At 44.4% G+C, this 19374-nt stretch overlaps 1 protein-coding gene across 1 annotated transcript in view; it reads right to left on the bottom strand.

Moving 5' to 3' along the window:
- The window catches only part of ARHGAP35 (Rho GTPase activating protein 35), a 127170-nt gene that overhangs the window by 48807 nt on the left and 58989 nt on the right, over positions 1 to 19374 (bottom strand). The window contains exon 3 of the mRNA XM_047789811.1: positions 16845 to 16989. Coding sequence (XP_047645767.1) covers positions 16845 to 16989 — 145 coding nt within the window. The remainder of the gene's footprint in view (positions 1 to 16844; positions 16990 to 19374) is intronic.

Here is a 19374-nt window from a genome sequence, read left to right as displayed (position 1 = left end):
TCAGTCTTTCTGACTTTTCTGTTGCCTCAATTCCCATTCCTACTGACCCAATTGCTCTGTTCTGGGCATGTGAACCCAAAGATCCCTGATTGAGGTCTCTGGAGAGCTAGGTCCCACAGGGATGCATAAATGAGAAAGAATCAGCCCATACCTTAAGGATCTGAGTTCTTCTTTTTTTTTTTCTTTTTGCTTTTTAGGGCCGTGCTGGCAGCATATGGAGGTTTCCCAGCCGAGGGGTCGAATCGGAGCTGTAGGCTGTCAGCCTACACAGCAATACCAGATCCGAACCGCTTCTGCGACCTACACCCCAGCTCATGGCAACACCAGATCCTTAAGCCACTGAGCGAGGCCAGGGATCGAACGTGCAACCTCCTGGTTCCTAGTTGGATTCGTTTCTGCTAAGCCACAACGGGAACTCCCAAGATCTCAGTTCTGATGCCTGCATCAATCACCTTGACATCTGCATTCTTTGGCTAGGGCTAACATGACAAAATATTATAGACTGGGTGGTAGGTGGTGGCTTAACAGAAATTTATTTTCTCACAGTTCTGGAGGCTGGGAACTCCAAGCTCAAGGTGCTGACCAATTTGGTTTCTGGTAAGAGTGCTCTCATGTCTCTTCTCTTTTTTGGGGTCTTTTTAGGGCTGCACTCACAGCCTATTTAAGTTCCCAGGCTAGGGGTCAAATCGGAGCTACCGCTGCTGGTGTACACCACAGCCACAGCAACTCGGGATCCGAGCTGTGCCCTGTGACCTACACCACAGCTCACAGCAATGCTGGATCCTTACCCCACTAAGCAGGGCCAGGGAGCGAACCCAAATCCTCATGGATACTAGTCGGGTTCTGTACTGCTGAGCCACAAAGGGAACTCCTCATCTCTCTTCTTACAAGGACGCTAATCCTATTAGACCAGAGCCCCAACCTTACAACCTCATTTGACCTCAACAAGGGAAAACCTGCTATAACAGAGGCATGTCTAGAGAGGGAAGGCTTTAGAAAGAGTGGGGATTTGTCAGGTGAGAGGAGAAACAACATAAGGCAGTAAGAATGGCGATGAGCAAAGACATGGAAGAACAAAACTGAAAAAGTGTGAGGAAAGATGAGGTTGGAAAGGCCAGTCAGGATCAGGAAGTGACCCATCTGCTTATCGTTTCTTGCCTTCTTCCAGTTTGGGCTCTAATCCAGGCGTCCCCCACCTCCCTGCCAGGCTGAGTTACACACCTCTACCATTTCAGGTCTAAACTAAGGAATTAGGTGAACCCAAGCCAGCATTATGGGGGACTGGGTACATATCCAGAGAAAGGAAGGGCAGATGGAGGAAGATTTGCAGAAAGGCAGCTAGATCAAGTGCATTCAAGCCCTGAAGGGTCAGGACTATTCTCCACACAGTGGCCAGAGTTATTTTATTAAACAAAGGTCAATTACAGTCCTTTCACTCAAAACCCTCCAATGGCTTCTTACTTCACTCAGAGTAAAAGCCAAGGTGCTTACCAGGAATGTTGTCATCTTAGGAATTTGCTGTTCTGTCTGGAAGGTTCTTCCCTAGGTAATGGCATGGATTCCTCCTTCACTTACTTCAGCCTCTCATCCAAAGGCGCTCGCCCCAGCCCTCCAAATCTACAATTTTAACACTCACCCCAGATATTTCTCATACCACTTTCCTGCTTTGTCTCCCTCTCAAGCACTCATCACTAAGATTCTTCTTTTTTTTTTCCCCCTCTCCTTTTTTGGCCGCACCCACGGCATATGGAAGTTCCCAGGCCAGGTACCAAATCCAAGCCACATTTGTGACCTATGCCACAGTTGTGGCAAGACCAGACACTTAACCCACAGAGCCAGGCCAGGAATTGAACTGGCAATGCCCCAGAGAAAAGCCAGATCATTAACCCACTGTACTGTAGCAGGAACTCCAAAATTCTTTATATTTTATCATTGTTTCCCCACTAGATTGCAAGGGCCACTGCATGACGGCAAGGCCTTTTATGTCCAGTACTCCACCATCAGCATCTGGAACAGCACATGGTGCATAGTATATAAGGTACTCCATATCTATGTGCTCAGTGAACGAGGGAAGAACAGGATCCTCGCAGTTCTATGGGCCCAGTCTTCCGGCACATGGGAACCAGGCAGAGAAATGAACGCAGAGTTTTCTGAAGAGTGAGGTAAAATGGAGGTGAAGATTGTCTGTGGAAAAACAGATTCCCACAGGCTGGATAAACATGGAGAAGATCTAAAATATGCAACAAACCTCCCTGACTACAAGAGGTGAACATCTATATAGGGATTCAAAACCAACCCATGAAATAATGAGAGGCAAGAAGTTAATATTGAAAATTTCACCACAAAACAGCAAGGTTTCCCCTGAGCGTTCAGTATGTGCCAAAGGTGTCTTAGACACACGATCGCATTCAATCCTCACAGTCCTAATATGGTGGGCATTACCATCAGCAGCATTTTACCGAGCGAGCTCAGAGATGTGAAATGGTTTAACGAAGAAAAGTAGCATAGCTGGGAGTTTGAACCCAGTGCGACTGGTTCTAAAGTCCACGCCTGACCCCCCTGCTTATCAAGCCCTTTGAAACTCAGAAAGGCAAGTGAGTCAATGGGTTATCCTCCCTGGAGGGAGAAGCCTGGGCTGGACCTCAAAGCTGAGCTGCCTCTGCACAAGGGGAGGGGAACAGAGCCCAGCAGACAGCAGCAGATGAGGTCTCCAGCAGGCTGAGAGGCCCCACTAGAGGGTCAGTGCTAAAAGCAACAGCAACAAATGCTAACTGATCTCTTACATCCTGCCAGGTACTGTTATAAGGTTTTTAACACACTGAATTACTGCAAGGACTCAAAGTATTATCATTATCTTGACCTTACAGCTGAGGAAACTGAGTCACAGAAAGATTAAACATTTGTTCATAAGCAGCAGAACAGAGATGTAAATCCAGGTGGTTTGGCTCCAGGTTCATCCTGTACAGACTAATCAGTAGCAGGGAGAAAGGGGAGAAAAGGCCACCAAAAATATGTAACACGTAGTGCACATGATCACAGTCGCCACAGGCACACGGCAAAAGTCTTCACTTGGCTTCTCCGTGGTCTGTCCCTCAGTTACTGATAACAGTTGCGCTCTGTCCTTTCCCCATCCCCACCCCCGGCCTTCATCTGCCCTGATGTGCTTGTTGCCAGGCTGTCTCCCAAAGGCCTCTGATCTAATGGCAAGCGTTTTTCCCCAAAGATGCTATCCTCAATTAGTGGTGAAATTTAAATCTGCCACGCAGAAAGCACTCTGCTCATTTACCCAGGCAAATGAGCTCAATCAGGAGGAAGGTCACAGCTCTAAGTATTCTGTCAAAGACCAATTTTATCCATTTGTGCAGAAGAGCCATGGGCCACTTCTGACCTGTAAACAAAACAGACAAGGTGATCTCCAGCCATGGCTGCATGGCTCCAGGATCATCCTCAGAGACACTGGGGTAAGAGCCTTGCTTCCAGACTCTGCCTCCCCTCTCCTTCTTCCCCTCACAAACCACCTGCAGGGCTGAACCTTACTATTTCAGAATCTCAGTGGCAGGTGTCAATAAGAGCACCTATTTATCTGTGCTACAAATGGCCAAAACTCAATCAGGGAGCAATGCCCTACGATGCCCGTCAAGTAAAAACCATGTGGTTAGTTATGAAGATCTGTGCTAATCACAGTCTCAACTCGGAATCACAGGGAGAGCCCCAGCAAAGAGAAGAGCTATACTGCAAGGTTCTGGAAGAATTCAAGACTCTTCTAGCAGGCACACTCTGCAAATGGGAATGATCTAGCTGCTAAAAGAATGTACGACACAGCTTTGGGCACCCACATACACCCTTGCCAGAACCACCCCTTACCCCTTAAAAGAAAGGAACCACAAAGCTATAAATAGGTACCAGAGATCCTCTTACTGCTTTAGCTCTCAAGCTCATAGACTTATTGTGCCTCCGGTAGAACTAATATGTGCTTCAAGACATCTTTTAAACCAACATGTTCGACATGCTAAAATTATTCCTGGGTATATACCTAAAATGCATGAGTAGAGATATACAACCAGGAGTTCCCACTGGGGCCCAGTGGGAATGAACCGACTAGCATCCATGAGGATGTGGGTTCGATCCCTGGTCTCGCTCAGTGGGTTAAGGATCTGGTGTTGTTGTGAACTATGGTAGGTCGCAGACATGGCTCAGATCTGGCATTGCTGTGGCTTTGCATAGACCAGCAGCTGCAGTTCTGATTCAACCCCTAGCCTGGGAACCTACAAACAAAAAACCCTCTGATACATACACTAAAATTCTCGTACACAACTGTTCACAGCAGCCCTATTCATAATAGCCCCAAACTGGAAAGTGAGTGCCCAAATACCCAAGAAGACTAAACTGAGTAAAAAAGTGTGGACTACTCACTATGATGGAATAGTATACAGCAATGATAATCAACAATTCACATAACCATGAGTGCATATGGAAGTTCCCAGGCTGGGGTCAAATCAGAGATGCAGCGGCTGGTCTATGGCACAGCCACAGCAGCATGGGATCCAGGCCGCATCTGTGACCTACACCACAGCTCATGGCAATGCCAGATCCTTAACCCACTGAGCAAGGTCAGGGATCAAACCCACATCTTCATGGATACTAGTTGGGTTTGTTTCTGCTGAGCCAAAATGGGAACTTCTTCAATGAGAAGTTTTAAAAAACTGCCTACAGACATTATCTAATCTCATCTATTACTGTCCTGTGGAAGTGTCCCGTTTGGATTTCTACAACCACAGGAAGTCAGTACCAAGAGCCACCAAAAAGATGGACAACATCGACTGAGTGATTATTATGTACCAGACATTATGCTAAGAACATTACACAGAGAAGTTCGTTTAATTCTAAAAAGTTCCCTTTGTAAGAGCTATTATTTTTATTCCCAACTGGAAGGAACAGGAAAATGAGGCTTAGACAGTTTAAGGCCAGCTATTTCATGGGAAAGTCAGAACACCAGAGGTGACTCAAAAGCTCATGGACTTAACCCTTGGCTACCTGAATGGGAAAGGAGTCCATGTTATAAATGCAGAAGTTGCAACAGGCCACCAAACTTTTTTCTTTTTCACAATACTAACCTTGTTATTGAGTCCAAGCCAATTTATCTTGTAAAATATATCACATTCTAGATTTGTCTGATTATTTCCTCATGATAAGATTCAGATTAAACTTTTTGGGCAAAAAGGCACATAACATTAGGTTGAACTGGGTGTGCCATACCTGATCCTGATTTTTTTTGCAGGGGGGGGCTTTTAGGGCCACATTTGTGGCATATGGAAATTCCCAGATAGGGGTGAATTGGAGCTGCAGCTGCCAGACTATGCCACAGCCACAGCCACGCCAGATTCGAGCCCCATCTGTGACCTATGCCATAGTTTGTGGCAACACTGGATCCTTAACCGACTGAGGCCAGGGATCATGGATACTAGTTGGGTTCTTAACCTGCTGAGCCACAACAGGAACTCCTCTGATCCTGATTTCTTAAGGTGGAAACCCCCATACCTCTCCATTATAAAGGTGCATTTCCCCTTATAATTAGTAGTTAAAATATTGGGTGGTATTCTGAGAACATGCAAATTCCCTCAATACCTCTCCCCTTAAATGATTAAAAACAAAAACAAAAAACAACCATTGCGGCTTAACTTATGTACAATAAACTGTATCCACTGAAAGTATACAATTCAATAATTCTGAAATATGTATACTTGAGGGTAAAATCATCACCATAATCAAGATATAGAGTATTTCCATCACCTGAAAAGTTTTCCCATGCCTCTTTGCAATCAATTCTTCTTGCCAATCCCAGCTCTCCGGCAACCACTGATCTGCCTCCTGTCACTATAGATTGGTTTGCATTTCCAGCACCATATATAAATGGAATCATAATTTGTACTCTTTTGTGTCCGGCTTCTATCACTCTCAGCATATAATGATTCTGATATCTGACAATGTTGCTGCACGTAGTGGTAATTCATTCCTTTTGGTCCCTGAATAGTATTCCTGTGGATGCACGAACCTGTTTGTTCACTGACCTGAGGAGCAGTGGTGAGGGTTCTAACTGCTCCATATCATCACTTGCTCCTGTCAGTCGTTTTATTCTCCAGTGATTTTAAAACCCAATAATGTTCCTTGCCTGAATTAATTATTCATTCATGTGATTATGTCTCTCTCCCCCACCCCAAGAATAATGACGGCAACTTCAGTTCAACACAATGCCTAGCATTAATATACGAATAAATTAATACAATAATTAACTATGTGCTGAATGAACGAAATCTGTCATTCTCCCACCCACACCAAAAGATAGTAAGGTAAATATTTTTAGACCTACTAACAATTTGTCAGGCAATTTCTGTCTTTCTACACCATGTGGCTCTAACTGATCTTCCCACTTAACCAGAGATGAGAGGTCAAGCTTGACGTGATTCTGCTGCCCATCAAGGAGTGCTCCTGGAAGGCAGATGGAAAAGACTCCTCTTGGAGTTCCCATTGTGGCTCAGCAGTAACTAATCCAACTAGTATCCATGAGGATGTGGGTTCAATCCCTGGCCTCACTCAGTGGGTTAAGGATCTGGCATTGCTGTGAGCTATGGGGTAGGCTGCAGACGAGGCTTGGATCCCGAGTTGCTATGGCTGTGGTGTAGGTCGGCAGCTATAGCTCTGATTCTACTCCTAGCCTGGGAACCTCCATATGCAGGTGTGGCACTAAAAAGCAACAAACAACCCCCCCTCAACAAACAAACAAACAAAATTCCTCTTGCATTACAGTGAAACCCCAGAGAAGGGAGTGTGGTTTGATTCCAGGACTTTCAGAAAAAGAGTTTTGAAAAATAAATGTGACTTTCAGGAGTACTGCTGTGCCCAGGTAGACAATGCCTTAAAAAGCAGAGTCCCGGTTCTGTGACCAGATTTTGGGGTAGGATTCCTCCCAGAGAGCAGGGGAAGAGAATATAAATGAATAAAACCTTAATTCCAGCCAAGCTGGAATGCACTTTTGTTGCTGCTGTTGGGTTTTTTTTTTTTTTTTGCTTTTTAGGACTGAACCTGTGACATATGGAGGCTCCCAGGCTAAGGGCCAAATTGAAGCTGCAGCTGCCAGTCTACACCACAGTCCCAACACCATCAGATCTGAGTCGAATCTGTGACCTATACCACAGAGCACGGCAACGACGGATCCTTCACCCACTGACTGACCCACTCCCAAGGGCTACCTTCCCACATCTGGATTGACAGCAACAACAAACATCTCTTGTGAAATGAAATCACATGTGCCAAGTGCCCAGTACAATGCCTGGATCATAGCAAGCACTCAGTACATGTGTCAGGAATAGAAAAGGGGGAGAATTAACCTGACCGCAGGCCATCTTTGGCATTATTATTATTATTGTTATTACTATTATTATTTTTGTCTTTTTGCCTTTTCTAGGGCCACTCCCGTGGCATATGGAGGTTCCCAGGCTAGGGGTCCAATCGGAGCTGTAGCTGCCAGCCTACACCACAGCCACAGCAAAGCCAGATCCGAGCCACGTCTGCGACCTACACCATAGCTCATGGCAACGCCGGATCCTTAACCCACTGAGCGAGGCCAGGGACCACACACGCAACCTCATGGTTCCTAGTCGGATTCGTTAACCACTGTGCCATGACAGGAACTCCTTTGGCATTATTATTTTAAACAGGTGCAGTCTTCCTTGACTATAGGGAGTTTTTCATTCCACGGGAACCAACAGAAATTAAGATGCACCAACAAAACTATGGCCTACCAATTATTTATATGGTACGGTCTGAATACATTATAAATCAAGATGCAAAAGAGCTGCTTTCTATCCAAATGAAACTGCTTCTCCCTGGGAACAATTCCTTTTCTCACCCTCTGCAGCACTTGTTAGAGATGCTGGGGATTGGTCACCTCTTAGTAAGCAAAGCAATTAAGAAAAGGATTGCTATGGAGTTCCCGTCGTGGCGCAGTGGTTAACGAATCCGACTAGGAACCATGAGGTTGTGGGTTTGGTCCCTGCCCTTGCTCAGTGGGTTAACAATCCGGCGTTGCTGTGAGCTGTGGTGTAGGTTGCAGACGCGGCTCGGATCCTGCGTTGCTGTGGCTCTGGTGTAGGCCAGCAGCTGTAGCTCTGATTCGACCCCCTAGCCTGGAAACCTCCATATGCCGTGGGAGCGGCCCAAAGAAATACCAAAAAGACAAAAAAAAAAGAAAGAAAAGAAAAGGACTGATAGGTGCAGAATAATTTGTACCACTGTCACCTGCCCCCTCCCACTCTCAAAAGAAAATGGTTAAAAATCATAGAAAGAGGGAGCAAGGTGGTTTGGTCTCACTCATTATGAAATCATTCCCAGAGAACACTATTTTTAGTCAAATTGCTGACAAGTGAGGCTGTGGGCCTGGGGATATAGGCAGCAGAGCCCAGAAGAGCAGGGCACTAGGTATTCAGCCTCCGGGTAGTATACCTTCGGGATGCGGAAGAGTGACAATTGGAAGCTCCCTCAGGGGGTTTCTGTGCTACAGAACATGAATATTCCAACTGTGGGAAGGAAGCCTTGGCTCAAAATTGGCCCAGAGACCCAGAATTTAAAACTTTAGTTTAAAACAACAACAACAACTACGAAAGGAGTTCCCTTGGGGCTCAATGGGTTTAGGATCTGGCATTGTCACTGCTATGGCTCTGGTTAGTGATATGGCACAAGCTTGATCCTTGGCCTGACTCTTCCGCATGCCATGGGCATAGCCAAAAAGCAAAAACTAAAACCTTAGTTTTGTGACCACAATGAGGTGTACAAATAGCATACTTATCCTGAGACATTATTCTCAGGAGTGTGAGTAGGCTCTAAAAGTAAATCCTCACCCCAACTCTAGTGAGAGAAACTGTCCAGCACTGAGTGTTCCTACTTCCTGCCACACAGCAGACATCTCAGATGGCTCACGGAGGAGTCAAGGGGAGCAGAGACGCCACTGCCCCAACCAACTTTCCACTTGGATAAAAACTGGAAGAAAAAGTTTTCTAGCCAGAAATATGAAGTCAGTCTGACACCCAGTGAGTTCCTCCAGCCTCCCACAGTGGTGACCTGCAGCTGCAGGAGTTACCTGCTCTTTTCCTGCCCTCCCATGTAACCAGAGCTGAGAGTGAAAATCTAATATCCTATTAGTGCAGCAAGCACAAAGACTGTCCCTGAGCCTGGGCTGGGCTAAAAGCATCAGCAAATCGATCTGAAAGCTGTTCTACCTACTAGCCATTTCTTGAACACATTCCAATTTTAGAAAATATGGAGCAAGGATAAATGAATTGGTCAGAAAGCTCAGGAAAAAAGACAGGTGCAAACCAGAACCAATCTCCACCTACAATGTTATGAGCTATAACCTAAGAATATGGGGGAGGAGCTCCAATGGAGTCTTGGTAATAGCAGGAGCAGTATATTTTGAGCCAAGAAGCCAGTGATCCTTTTCTTTGTGATTTGTGCTTATGACAAGTTGGCAATTTACTCACAAAATATAGGGCTGGGACAGCGTAGTCAGAGGAACATGCCATGGGCCACCCCTGGAATGTGGAGTTGGCTGCAAACAAAGCTTCTCTCCTGGAGTTCCCATTGTGGCTCAGCAATAACAAACCCAACTAGTATCAAGGAGGACTCCGGTTCGATCCCTGGCCCCGCTAAGTGCGTTAGGATCTGGCGTTGCCTTGAGCTGTGGTGTAGGTCGCAGACTCAGCTCAGATCTGACATGGCTGTGGCTGTGGTGTAGGCCGGCAGCTGCAGCTCCAATTCGACCCCTAGCCTGGGAATTTCCATATGCCGCACTTGCAGCCCTTAAAAGCAAAAAAGCTGCTCTCCCAGAGACCCCCTTTGACCAAACTTTTGCCACTCTCTTCTGAGGCCAAAGGTTAAAATGCAATTGGCCTAGGGAAGAAATTTGTAAAGATGATGCACAAGATACACAATATTGAATTAAAACAAATAAAAGACAAGCTGGAGTTCCCGTCGTGGCTCAGTGGTTAATGAATCTGACTAGGAACCATGAGGTCGAAGGTTTGATCCCTGGCCTTGCTCAGTGGCTTAAGGATCCGGCATTGCTGTGAGCTGTGGTATAGGTTGCAGACAAGGCTTGGATCCCACATTGCTGTGGCTGTGGTGTAGGCTGGCGGCTACAGCTCCAATTGGACCCCCTAGCTTGGGAACCTCCATATGCCACGGGAACGGCCCAAGAAATGGCAAAAAGACAAAAAAAAAAAAATTGACAAGCTGAGGAACAGTTAAGTACATGATCTCATGTTTTTAAATGTTTAGTGGGCAATATTAGCAGGAAACACAACTGAATTATTAATGCCGATTACATAGAAACTTGGGATTATAAGGGGCTTTCTATGTTTATAATGATTACTTTTTTTTTTTTTGCTATTTCTTGGACCGCTCCCGCGGCATATGGAGGTTCTCAGGCTAGGGGTTGAATCAGAGCTGCAGCCACCGGCCTACGCCAAGAGCCACAGCAACGCGGGATCCGAGCCACGTCTGCAACCTACACCACAGCTCACAGCAACGCCGGATCGTTAACCCCCTGAGCAAGGCCAGGGACCGAACCCGCAACCTCATGGTTCCTAGTCGGATTCGTTAACCACTGCGCCACGACGGGAACTCCTGATTACTTTTTATAGCAAGCAAGTATATTACTTTTATAATAAGAAAAAAAATGCTTTTAAGGTGACGGGATGGTTTAAATTGTCCCAATTCATAACAGTCACACCATTTCCTCTCCGAGGTTCTGGTTTTGGTTTCTACTGTGACACTGGCTATAAAGTGGCAGGTGGATAGCAACATGGGCCCTGAGGAATAAAAGACCTCACTGTGGCAGCAGGAGTATGAACACCCAAGTACTGCCCTTGAAAGTGATGATGCAATATTTTATTTGCCGTGATGATGCAATATTTTATTTGCCAGGATGAGCACAGAGGAGCATAACACGGACACGAAATCAGGGACACAAAGACTTCTGACTTTGACCTACATGAGGCAGTCAGGGCAAACAAGTTTCACTTTGTGTATCATCTCCACTGGGCTCAAAGTGACTGTCTGAACCACCACATGGACACTGGGTTGCGTGGCAATTTCTACAGGAAGCAGGAGAGTGAGAGATGGGCTGGGGTGGTCAGGTGGCAGGCAGCACAGGCTTTCCCGAAGTACAAGGCCAGTATAAATCAGTCAGAGGAAGCCTTACTCAGTCCCTAAGTCCAGCGTGCTCTGTCCAGCGAGGGAGGCCGCAGTCCTGCTGCCCCATCCCCTGCGTCCTCAGTCCCGTCCTCTGCTCAGACAGGAGCCACACGATGAGGTGGCTACGGGTGGTGTCAGAAAGGGCTGAGAAGCATGGAGAGGTGCAGAGAGCATACCACACAATGGGACAGTCTACAAGACAACTGCCTAGACTCTTCAGAAAAGGTCATCATTAAAAAAAAAAAAGAAAAAAGGCAGAGAGAACTGTCCTCAACTGAAAGGGCCTAAGGAGACAATAATAAAAGCGCTGTGAATACTGACTGGATCTTAGAGCATAAAACGCAGCAGTGAGAGATATATAAGTCAACTGAGTAAATTTAAATATACACAGTATATGAAATGCTACTGAATTAATGCTAACATTCCTTTTCTTTTTTTTCTTTTCTTTTCTTTTTGTTGTTGTTGTTTAGGGCCACACTTGGGGCATATGGAAGTTCCCGCACTAGGGAGCTGTGGCTGCCAGCCTACGCCACAGCAATGCCAGATCTGAGCTACATCTGCAACTTACGCCACAGCTCATGGCAACACTGGATCTTTAACCCACTGAGTGAGGCCAGCAATCGAACCCACCTCCCCACCTCCCCGTAGATACTAGTCGGGTTTGTTACCACTGAGCCACAACGGGAACTCCAAAGCTAATATTCTTAAAAGTGATAATGTTATTACAGTTATGGAGGAGAAAGTCCTTGAGCATAGGAATATATGCTGAAATTTTTAAGCTGAAGTGACAAGATGACCTTAGCTCACTTTCAAAATACTTTTTTTGGCAATGCCCGTGGCATGTAGAAGTTCCGGGGCCAAGGATGGAACTCATGCCACAGCAGCAATTTCAGCTGCTGCAGTGACGGCAGGAGAATTCCTGCAGCTCACTTTCAAATGATTTAACGACAATAAAAATTGTGGGAGAAAGGGGCAAAAGTGGCAAAATGTTACCCACTGATAAATACTGGGTGGCCACTGTACTACTCTTTCAATGGATTTTACCATTTTCAAACTTAAAAGTTACGGAGAAAAGAAAAAGGTCATAACTTTACATGTAACGGTCAGGTCTGACAGGCAATAGGAAGGAAGACCAGATATACTACTGGTGAAGGTGACAGCCACAACCAGCACAGGATCACACACACTGAGCACTTCCAGGTGCCAGGTGTCACGCTCAGAGTCCGATGTGCAAGTGCCCCTGGTGGCCCGAGTAGGCAGGTCCTGCTATCACCCTCAGTTTACAGATGAGCAAATGGCAGAACAAAGATTGTCATCTACTGTAAGACTGTACTGTAAGGCTGACTGTAACGTGGTCTAACTGCATTTCTGAAGCTCTACATCGCTCTTCCCAATGTCCCTCCTAGTGAATCTAATTTATTTTAAGTACATCAAGAGAAAACACTACATGGGCCCAACAACAGGGGAATGGTTAAGTACTTTGTGATAGAGCCATTTAACGGAACATCGTATAGCAATTAAAAGTCATATTTTCACAGAGTATTTAACGACAGGGGAACATGCTCACAAAATAACGTCTGGCTTAAAAAGCCATGGTTCTCAAAAAATGGTCCTCTGGGAGTTCCCGCTGTGGCTCAGTGGCAATGAACCCAACCAGTGTCCATGAGGACGCATGTGGGTTGGATCCCCGGCCTTGCTCAGCAGGTTAAGATCTGACGTTGCTGTGGCTGTGGTGTAGGCTGGCAGCTGTGGCTCCGATTTGATCCCTAGCCTGGCAACTTTTCATATGCCGCAGGTGTGGCCCTAAAAAGCAAAAAACAAACAAACAAACACCACCAAACACAAACAACAACAAAACCGAAAAAGAGAAACAAAAAGCATAAAAATTGAGAACTCTCCTACCACATATCCTGAATTATATAAAAGCAAAAACCTATACACATGCAGAGAAATAAGACTATAAGGAAATACATCAAAACATTAACAGTGGTTTTCATTAAGTGGGACATCAATGAATCCTTACATCCTTTTTCAGTTTCTGCATTTTGCTGAATTTCTAAAATGAACATACTTTTTAATTTTATGAAGAGGGGAAGTTCTTTTAGGAAACAGTACACAAAGACAACTTTCCCCAACGCACATACTAAGCTCACAGATACCAGGTTTAACTTTTCTTCCTGAAATTTTATAAAGTACAAACCACTGCCAATGAGGGGAAGCATAGGACCAAATTTAAAAGGAGAAGGAAAGGAAGAAGAAAATGGAATTAAGGTGTTCTGGGGTAAAACCAATCATTCCATCAACAATTAACATATGCTGTGTGCCAAGCTCTTGGAGATAAGAACAGTGAATACTGTGCCCAGGAATTTGAAATGTGCCAAAGAAAACTACTAGGGAGGTTATACTCACTACTGGGGTTGGGGGAGTTTTGAAGAATGAGGACAAGTTCTAGAGGCAAGAAGGAATGTGGGACACACTTCAAACCACACAAAGGGCACATGTAAAACAGAAACACAAAGAAATTCTGCTCCAGTCATGTCCTAATACATTGAGTATATTCTTGTAAAACAATTTTAAAATCAATTCTTGTAGTAGTATAAAACAGGAAGACGTGGGGAGGGAGGGAAAGAGGAAAGGATGGAGGGAGGAAGGCAGGCAGACCACAGCATAAACAGCACTGCAGTTCCTACATGTGCCAGGGAGCAGCCAAGAGTGGGCCGGCCTCTGGTAAGCAATGGGGAAGTAAGGAGAGGTTTCCAGGAGAGGAACTGTATGTAATCAGGATGGATTGAGAAGGAGGGTTATGGTGGGGCAGTGGAAATGAAGTGGAGGGGACAGAGCCAAGAGATGACAACACAGAAGCGATATACTTGGGAACAATTAGATGAGTGAGAGGGTGACAAAGCTAAGCTTTTGGGTGATAGCATGAGCAGCAGTGCAATCTAACAGCGCTTTAACAGAAGTACCAGCTCAGTAGTAGTGGTGGTGAACTGGGGGCAGGATTGAAGAGGTGTTCACACCTGAAAGGCTTCACAGGTAGAAGAGCACAGAGAGGTATTGGATTTAAAAAAATGCTAAACACAGTCTAAGAGTCAGAGAAGCACGGTGGGTATGGTAGGCCAAGCCCACTTATGTGCTCAGCTAGAGGGCATGTGGGTAAAATCCAGGCATTTGGTGGTACCACAGGTGAGCCAGTCAAAGAGCCCACTCATAAAAGACTCCCCCTGAGAAGAGAAGCTCACCCTGACAGAAGAATCCTAACTGATAAACAAAGAAGGAATTAGGGTAATCACTGTCTCAGGAAGAATCAACGGATGCTAAAACTAGTGAGGGAAAATAGTAGGAGCAACCAGATACTTAAACAGTCTCAAAGCATCTTGCTTCAAAGTATTTACTCATACAATGGGGGAAAGAGTAGCTTTACGGTGGGTGGAGAAGTTCGGTAGACACCACTACCTAATCTAGGGATCAGAGAGGACACCTCCAGCGATGGGACAAATCACCAACACATGCCACTTCGTGTGATGTACCAAGAAGGACACAGCCCTGCTCTTTCCGCCAAAAGTGAAAATATGAACTGAATCATGGGGAAACATCAAAAAAATCCAAGTTGAGGAAGCCCCTACAAAATAACTGATCAGTATTCTTTAAAACTATCAAGGCCATGAAAAAAACAGACAAAATGAACTGATCCAGATTCAAGGAGACTAAAGAGATTTGATAATTAAATGTAACCTGGTCTGAGATTAGCTCCTAGGCCATAAAAAAGTTCTATCTTTTGCTATTAAAGGATGGTAATGTGACAACTGATGAGATGAAAATGTCTATAGACTAGATAGGTTAGTACTGGGCCAATGTTAATGTCCTAATTTTAATAACTGCATGGTGGTCACATAAAGAGAATGTTTTTAGGAAATATCCAGTGAAATACTTAGAAGTCAAGGTGCATCATACCTGCAACTTCCAAAAATTTCAGAAAAAAAGATTCAAATGTATATATAAAGAAGGATAGAAGGAATGTGGTAACATGTTAACATTTAAGAAACCTGGGACTTGTAACTTTCAATTTGTTACAACTTAAAAATTTTGGTAACTTTCCTACCAATCTGGAATCACTTCAAAATAGAGTCAGGGGAAAAACCACCCCAGCAATACCACCCCTGATACAAAACTATCTCTCTCAAGTGTTAGGTCAACAAGGAGAGGCCTGAATCATTCTAACTTGCTTCCTGCAGAGTTACTCCTTGCCCAAGGCAGAGGTGCCTGGAAGGAACTGATATAAAACCAGTATCAAGAAGAGGGAAACTGACAAAAGGCTTTGGGTACTGAAGGACTATACAAAGCTACAGATCTGCTACAATTATAAAAAGTGCTGTGATTCAACCCTGATGTGCTGCAGAGAAAATCCTGGAAATAACCACAAAATCTTCTCCTTTTTGGCCACACTTGTGACATGTAGAAGTTCCCCAGCCAGGGACTGAACCTGAACCATAGCAGTGACCACAGCTGCTCTAGTGACAAGGCCAGATCATTAACCCACTGTACCACAAAAGAACTCCCTACAAAGTCTTTAGAGAGCTTCAATTTGAAACCCATTTTCCCTGATTTGGCACATGCTAAGTAAATATTAACACCATCACTCAGCTTAATATGATGCTGCTGAAATTATCAGCAGAGCTTGGTGGGCTGTCCACACCACACAATACTTAATGTCATTACAGGTAATAACAGAATTAGCAAGAACACATAGGGAGGCTATAACCCCCTACCTTGGTTACAAATCAGTTTAATGAGACTATATTCTTGAACTAAACTCTTAAAGCTCAAGAATCCACATAACCATGTGCCTACTCTAGCACCTCCTCAAAGCTCATCAGCTTTGAAAGCATCTGGGAAAAAAAGCAAGGGAAACAATGATATGAAATTGGTGATGCTCCAGGGGTTTCAAAAAGAAATGCCAAGGAGACACATTATGGAAGTGCTGAATGAATAAATGTTTTTAACATAGGTAATATTTAATCATTTCAAGAACAATACAGAATTCATTTTAAGACCTGTCTGCCTTTGCGATTACACCAAACTGTCAGCAGAACTCAAATGCAGATGATATCTAAGCATCCCAGCTGGTTTTGTACCTCAGGAAAAAATCTCTTAACAAACATGAATTTCAGGCACCTGACCGATGGCTAAGGGTTTTAATGGCCACAACCAGGTGCTCCTTTTAGTCAACTAAAATGTATTAATAACATTTGTGTCCAGGACAGTGCTGAGGTCACTGATAAACAAAACTTCCCTGCTGAGAGACCTGTAGGGGACAAACAGGCTGCATGCCATGACAGGGAGCTGGAGAAGCACTGCCGAAACTGCAGTCCTGAGAATAGGACTGCTCCTCCACACTGAAAGGCCTAATAGATCCAGCACCACAGCCTCAAAACTGCATGAAGATGGAAGAGCCACAAGTCTGACAGCTGTAGGGATTACTCAGCTCCTCCTCAGAAAGCATCTCATGGAAACAAGAAATGATTCCAGAATCTCCAGATGACTTAGTCCTCTAGAAAGCATCTTGTACACAGTGAAGCTCTGAGATTAACACTTACCTGTGGCTTCAATGTATTCAATACATCTCTCAATAAAAACAGGAATCGGCTTCTCTGGAGTCACCACAGTTGTTAAGGGCACCCCAAAATAGTTACTCTCCCAGGTTGCCTTTGTGATGGATGGCCGGGGTTTTGGCTTTGGTTTCTGTCCAGAAGAAAGAAAAGAAAGCACAAAAACAAAGTAAGTCTCAACACACAACTCAAACATCAGCAAGGCTTCCAGAGGGGAACTCAGTGGTATGGAAACTATTAGAAAGAGTCCAAGGAGGATAGAGACCCACTTACTCATCTCAATAATCTTCTATTTTCCAGCCTCCAAATATCACAAAAGATGACAGCAAGTTGCCACACAGTCACATCTTGAGTGTGAAACTGCATGAGCAGAACAAAGGTGTTCATAAGAAGCAGGCCATGTTTATTCAGTAACAATGAGATAGATGGCTGCCCAGCATCCTTTACCAGGGGTGCAACGGAATAAACAGGAAGTCTTCCAAACATCCCAGACAATAGATAGTATACACATAAAGATGGCTAAAATATATTAAAAAGCCTAAAAAGTGAAATTGAAACCTAATAATTTCCTCCTTCCAGAAAAGAGAGAGCATGCATTCTGCTGAAAGCCCCAAGGAAGAATTCCCTCTGCTACATCAGCCTGGGGTTAATTCCCAATGGCTTCTGCATTAGGAAAGGGAACACCAACTAATCAGACATGACAAATAAGATCATTCTTTGTCTTTTCCTTCCCAGCGGTCACCTTCCTCATGTAGCAGGAGTAGCAGCAGCAGTGACAACTACTTGAGAGCTTACTATGTGCCAAGCAAATCCTAGATATTATTTCTGTTAAAATTTACAACATTCCATTTTACCAAGGAAAAAAGGTCTCACATGCCTAAATGACACAGCTAGTCAGTGAAAGAGCTGGGATTCAAGCCCAGGAAGGTCTGACTCCCAAGCCCATGCTCATAAACATTATTGAGATATTTTGTTCCAAAATTATTCAATCCTTTTATTTTGAAGATCATATGAGGGAAAAAAATGCTCTAACAAATGGCAAATTCCCTAAAGCGAGAGAAATACTCCAAACATCTTGGCCCTTTGTTAAAATACCTACTGAAGAGGAGGGTAACCAGAATCAAGGTCCATTTAGGACCCAAGAGAATCTCAGCAATTTGGTTTCATGTCTAAGTTAACGAGCTCAATTTAGAAAGGCAGGTTTATTTACAAATATGCCCAACATATAAACTTAAGAGTATTTAGGGATCTTTGCATAAAATCCGCTAAAGGGGACAGCTCACCCTCATTCTTTCTGGTACCCCTTTATACGGAAAGAAATCACTTCCTGTTTAGTCTGAGATTTACTGAGGACTTCCTGGGCAAACCAGTGGCGAAAACAGAAAAGCTGAGAAAAAAATGTACATGAAAGAAGGAACCAGGGCATTTCTGGGCTGCTGGCTGACGTTATCTGAAATGACAACTCCGAGGCAAGAGAAATCCAGTCCTCACACAGCCTGCTAACAGATCTGGTATGGAGCACTGCAGGCAATGTCAATGGATCCGAGTCCCAGGGAAGAAAGTGTACTCCACACAGCCTGTCTCTCGCCCTTGTCACTGAAATATACCCACTTCTGGTAAAACCAGTGACCCTTCTCTCAGGTTGCCTGAGGGTGGTACTGCTGCTGTCTCCCTTATAGACTGCCTAAGGCAATCGGGCTCTGACTACAGACTTTTTTTTTTTTAACCAAAGAAGGAAAACAATTAATGATTAATGATTTCATCTTCACGTGAAATCAATGTAAACAATCTAGACTCTCTCCCTAGCATCTTCTACTCAGAGCACAACATGAAGAATTTAAGCTTTCACAGGAGTTCCCTTGTGGCCCATTGGGTTAAGGATCCGGTGGTGTCACTGCGTGGGTTCGATCTCTGGCCCGGAAACTTCCACATGCCACAGGCATGGCAAAAAAAAAAAAAAAAAAAAAATTAGGCTTTCAAATCGAACAGTCCTGGTGTTGAATTCTGACAAGTTCCGTGACTTAGCATCCTGGGGACAGTACCCTCCTCACAAGGTGCTCCTGAGGGTGAAATGATGTGATGTACTAGAAATGGTTCAGGGCCTAGTGTATAAAAGTCCCAATAAAGTGAGCTGTTACTAAAGGAAAGAGAGGGGGTGAGTGTTTTCTATTGTTACACAGTGCAGCAACCGGATATCAATGAGTCAAGCAAAGTTCTCCCTGAAAAATGCCACACCATTTCAACTATTAGCTGCAGAATCTGAATACACAAGGAAGACCATCTGGATTTAAGTGACATTCTTTTGGCCAAAATCAATGAGGCAGAATTGGTCTGTCAAAACTAACATAACAATAGCATTGTTTTTCAATAGCACCTTGAGACTTCCAAATAAACTGTTGTAAAGGAATTTAAAAAAAAAAAAGAACTTTAAGAGAGCTACAAAGAAGCTATTTCTTTTTCTTTCTTTTTTTTTTGTCTTTTTGTTGTTGCTATTTCTTGGGCCGCTCCCGCAGCATAT

This window comes from Phacochoerus africanus, chromosome 8 (genome assembly GCF_016906955.1).
Source record: "Phacochoerus africanus isolate WHEZ1 chromosome 8, ROS_Pafr_v1, whole genome shotgun sequence".
Taxonomy (NCBI): domain Eukaryota; kingdom Metazoa; phylum Chordata; class Mammalia; order Artiodactyla; family Suidae; genus Phacochoerus; species Phacochoerus africanus.
Note: the sequence above shows the minus strand (reverse complement) of the source record. Positions and strands in the feature narration are given on the sequence as shown.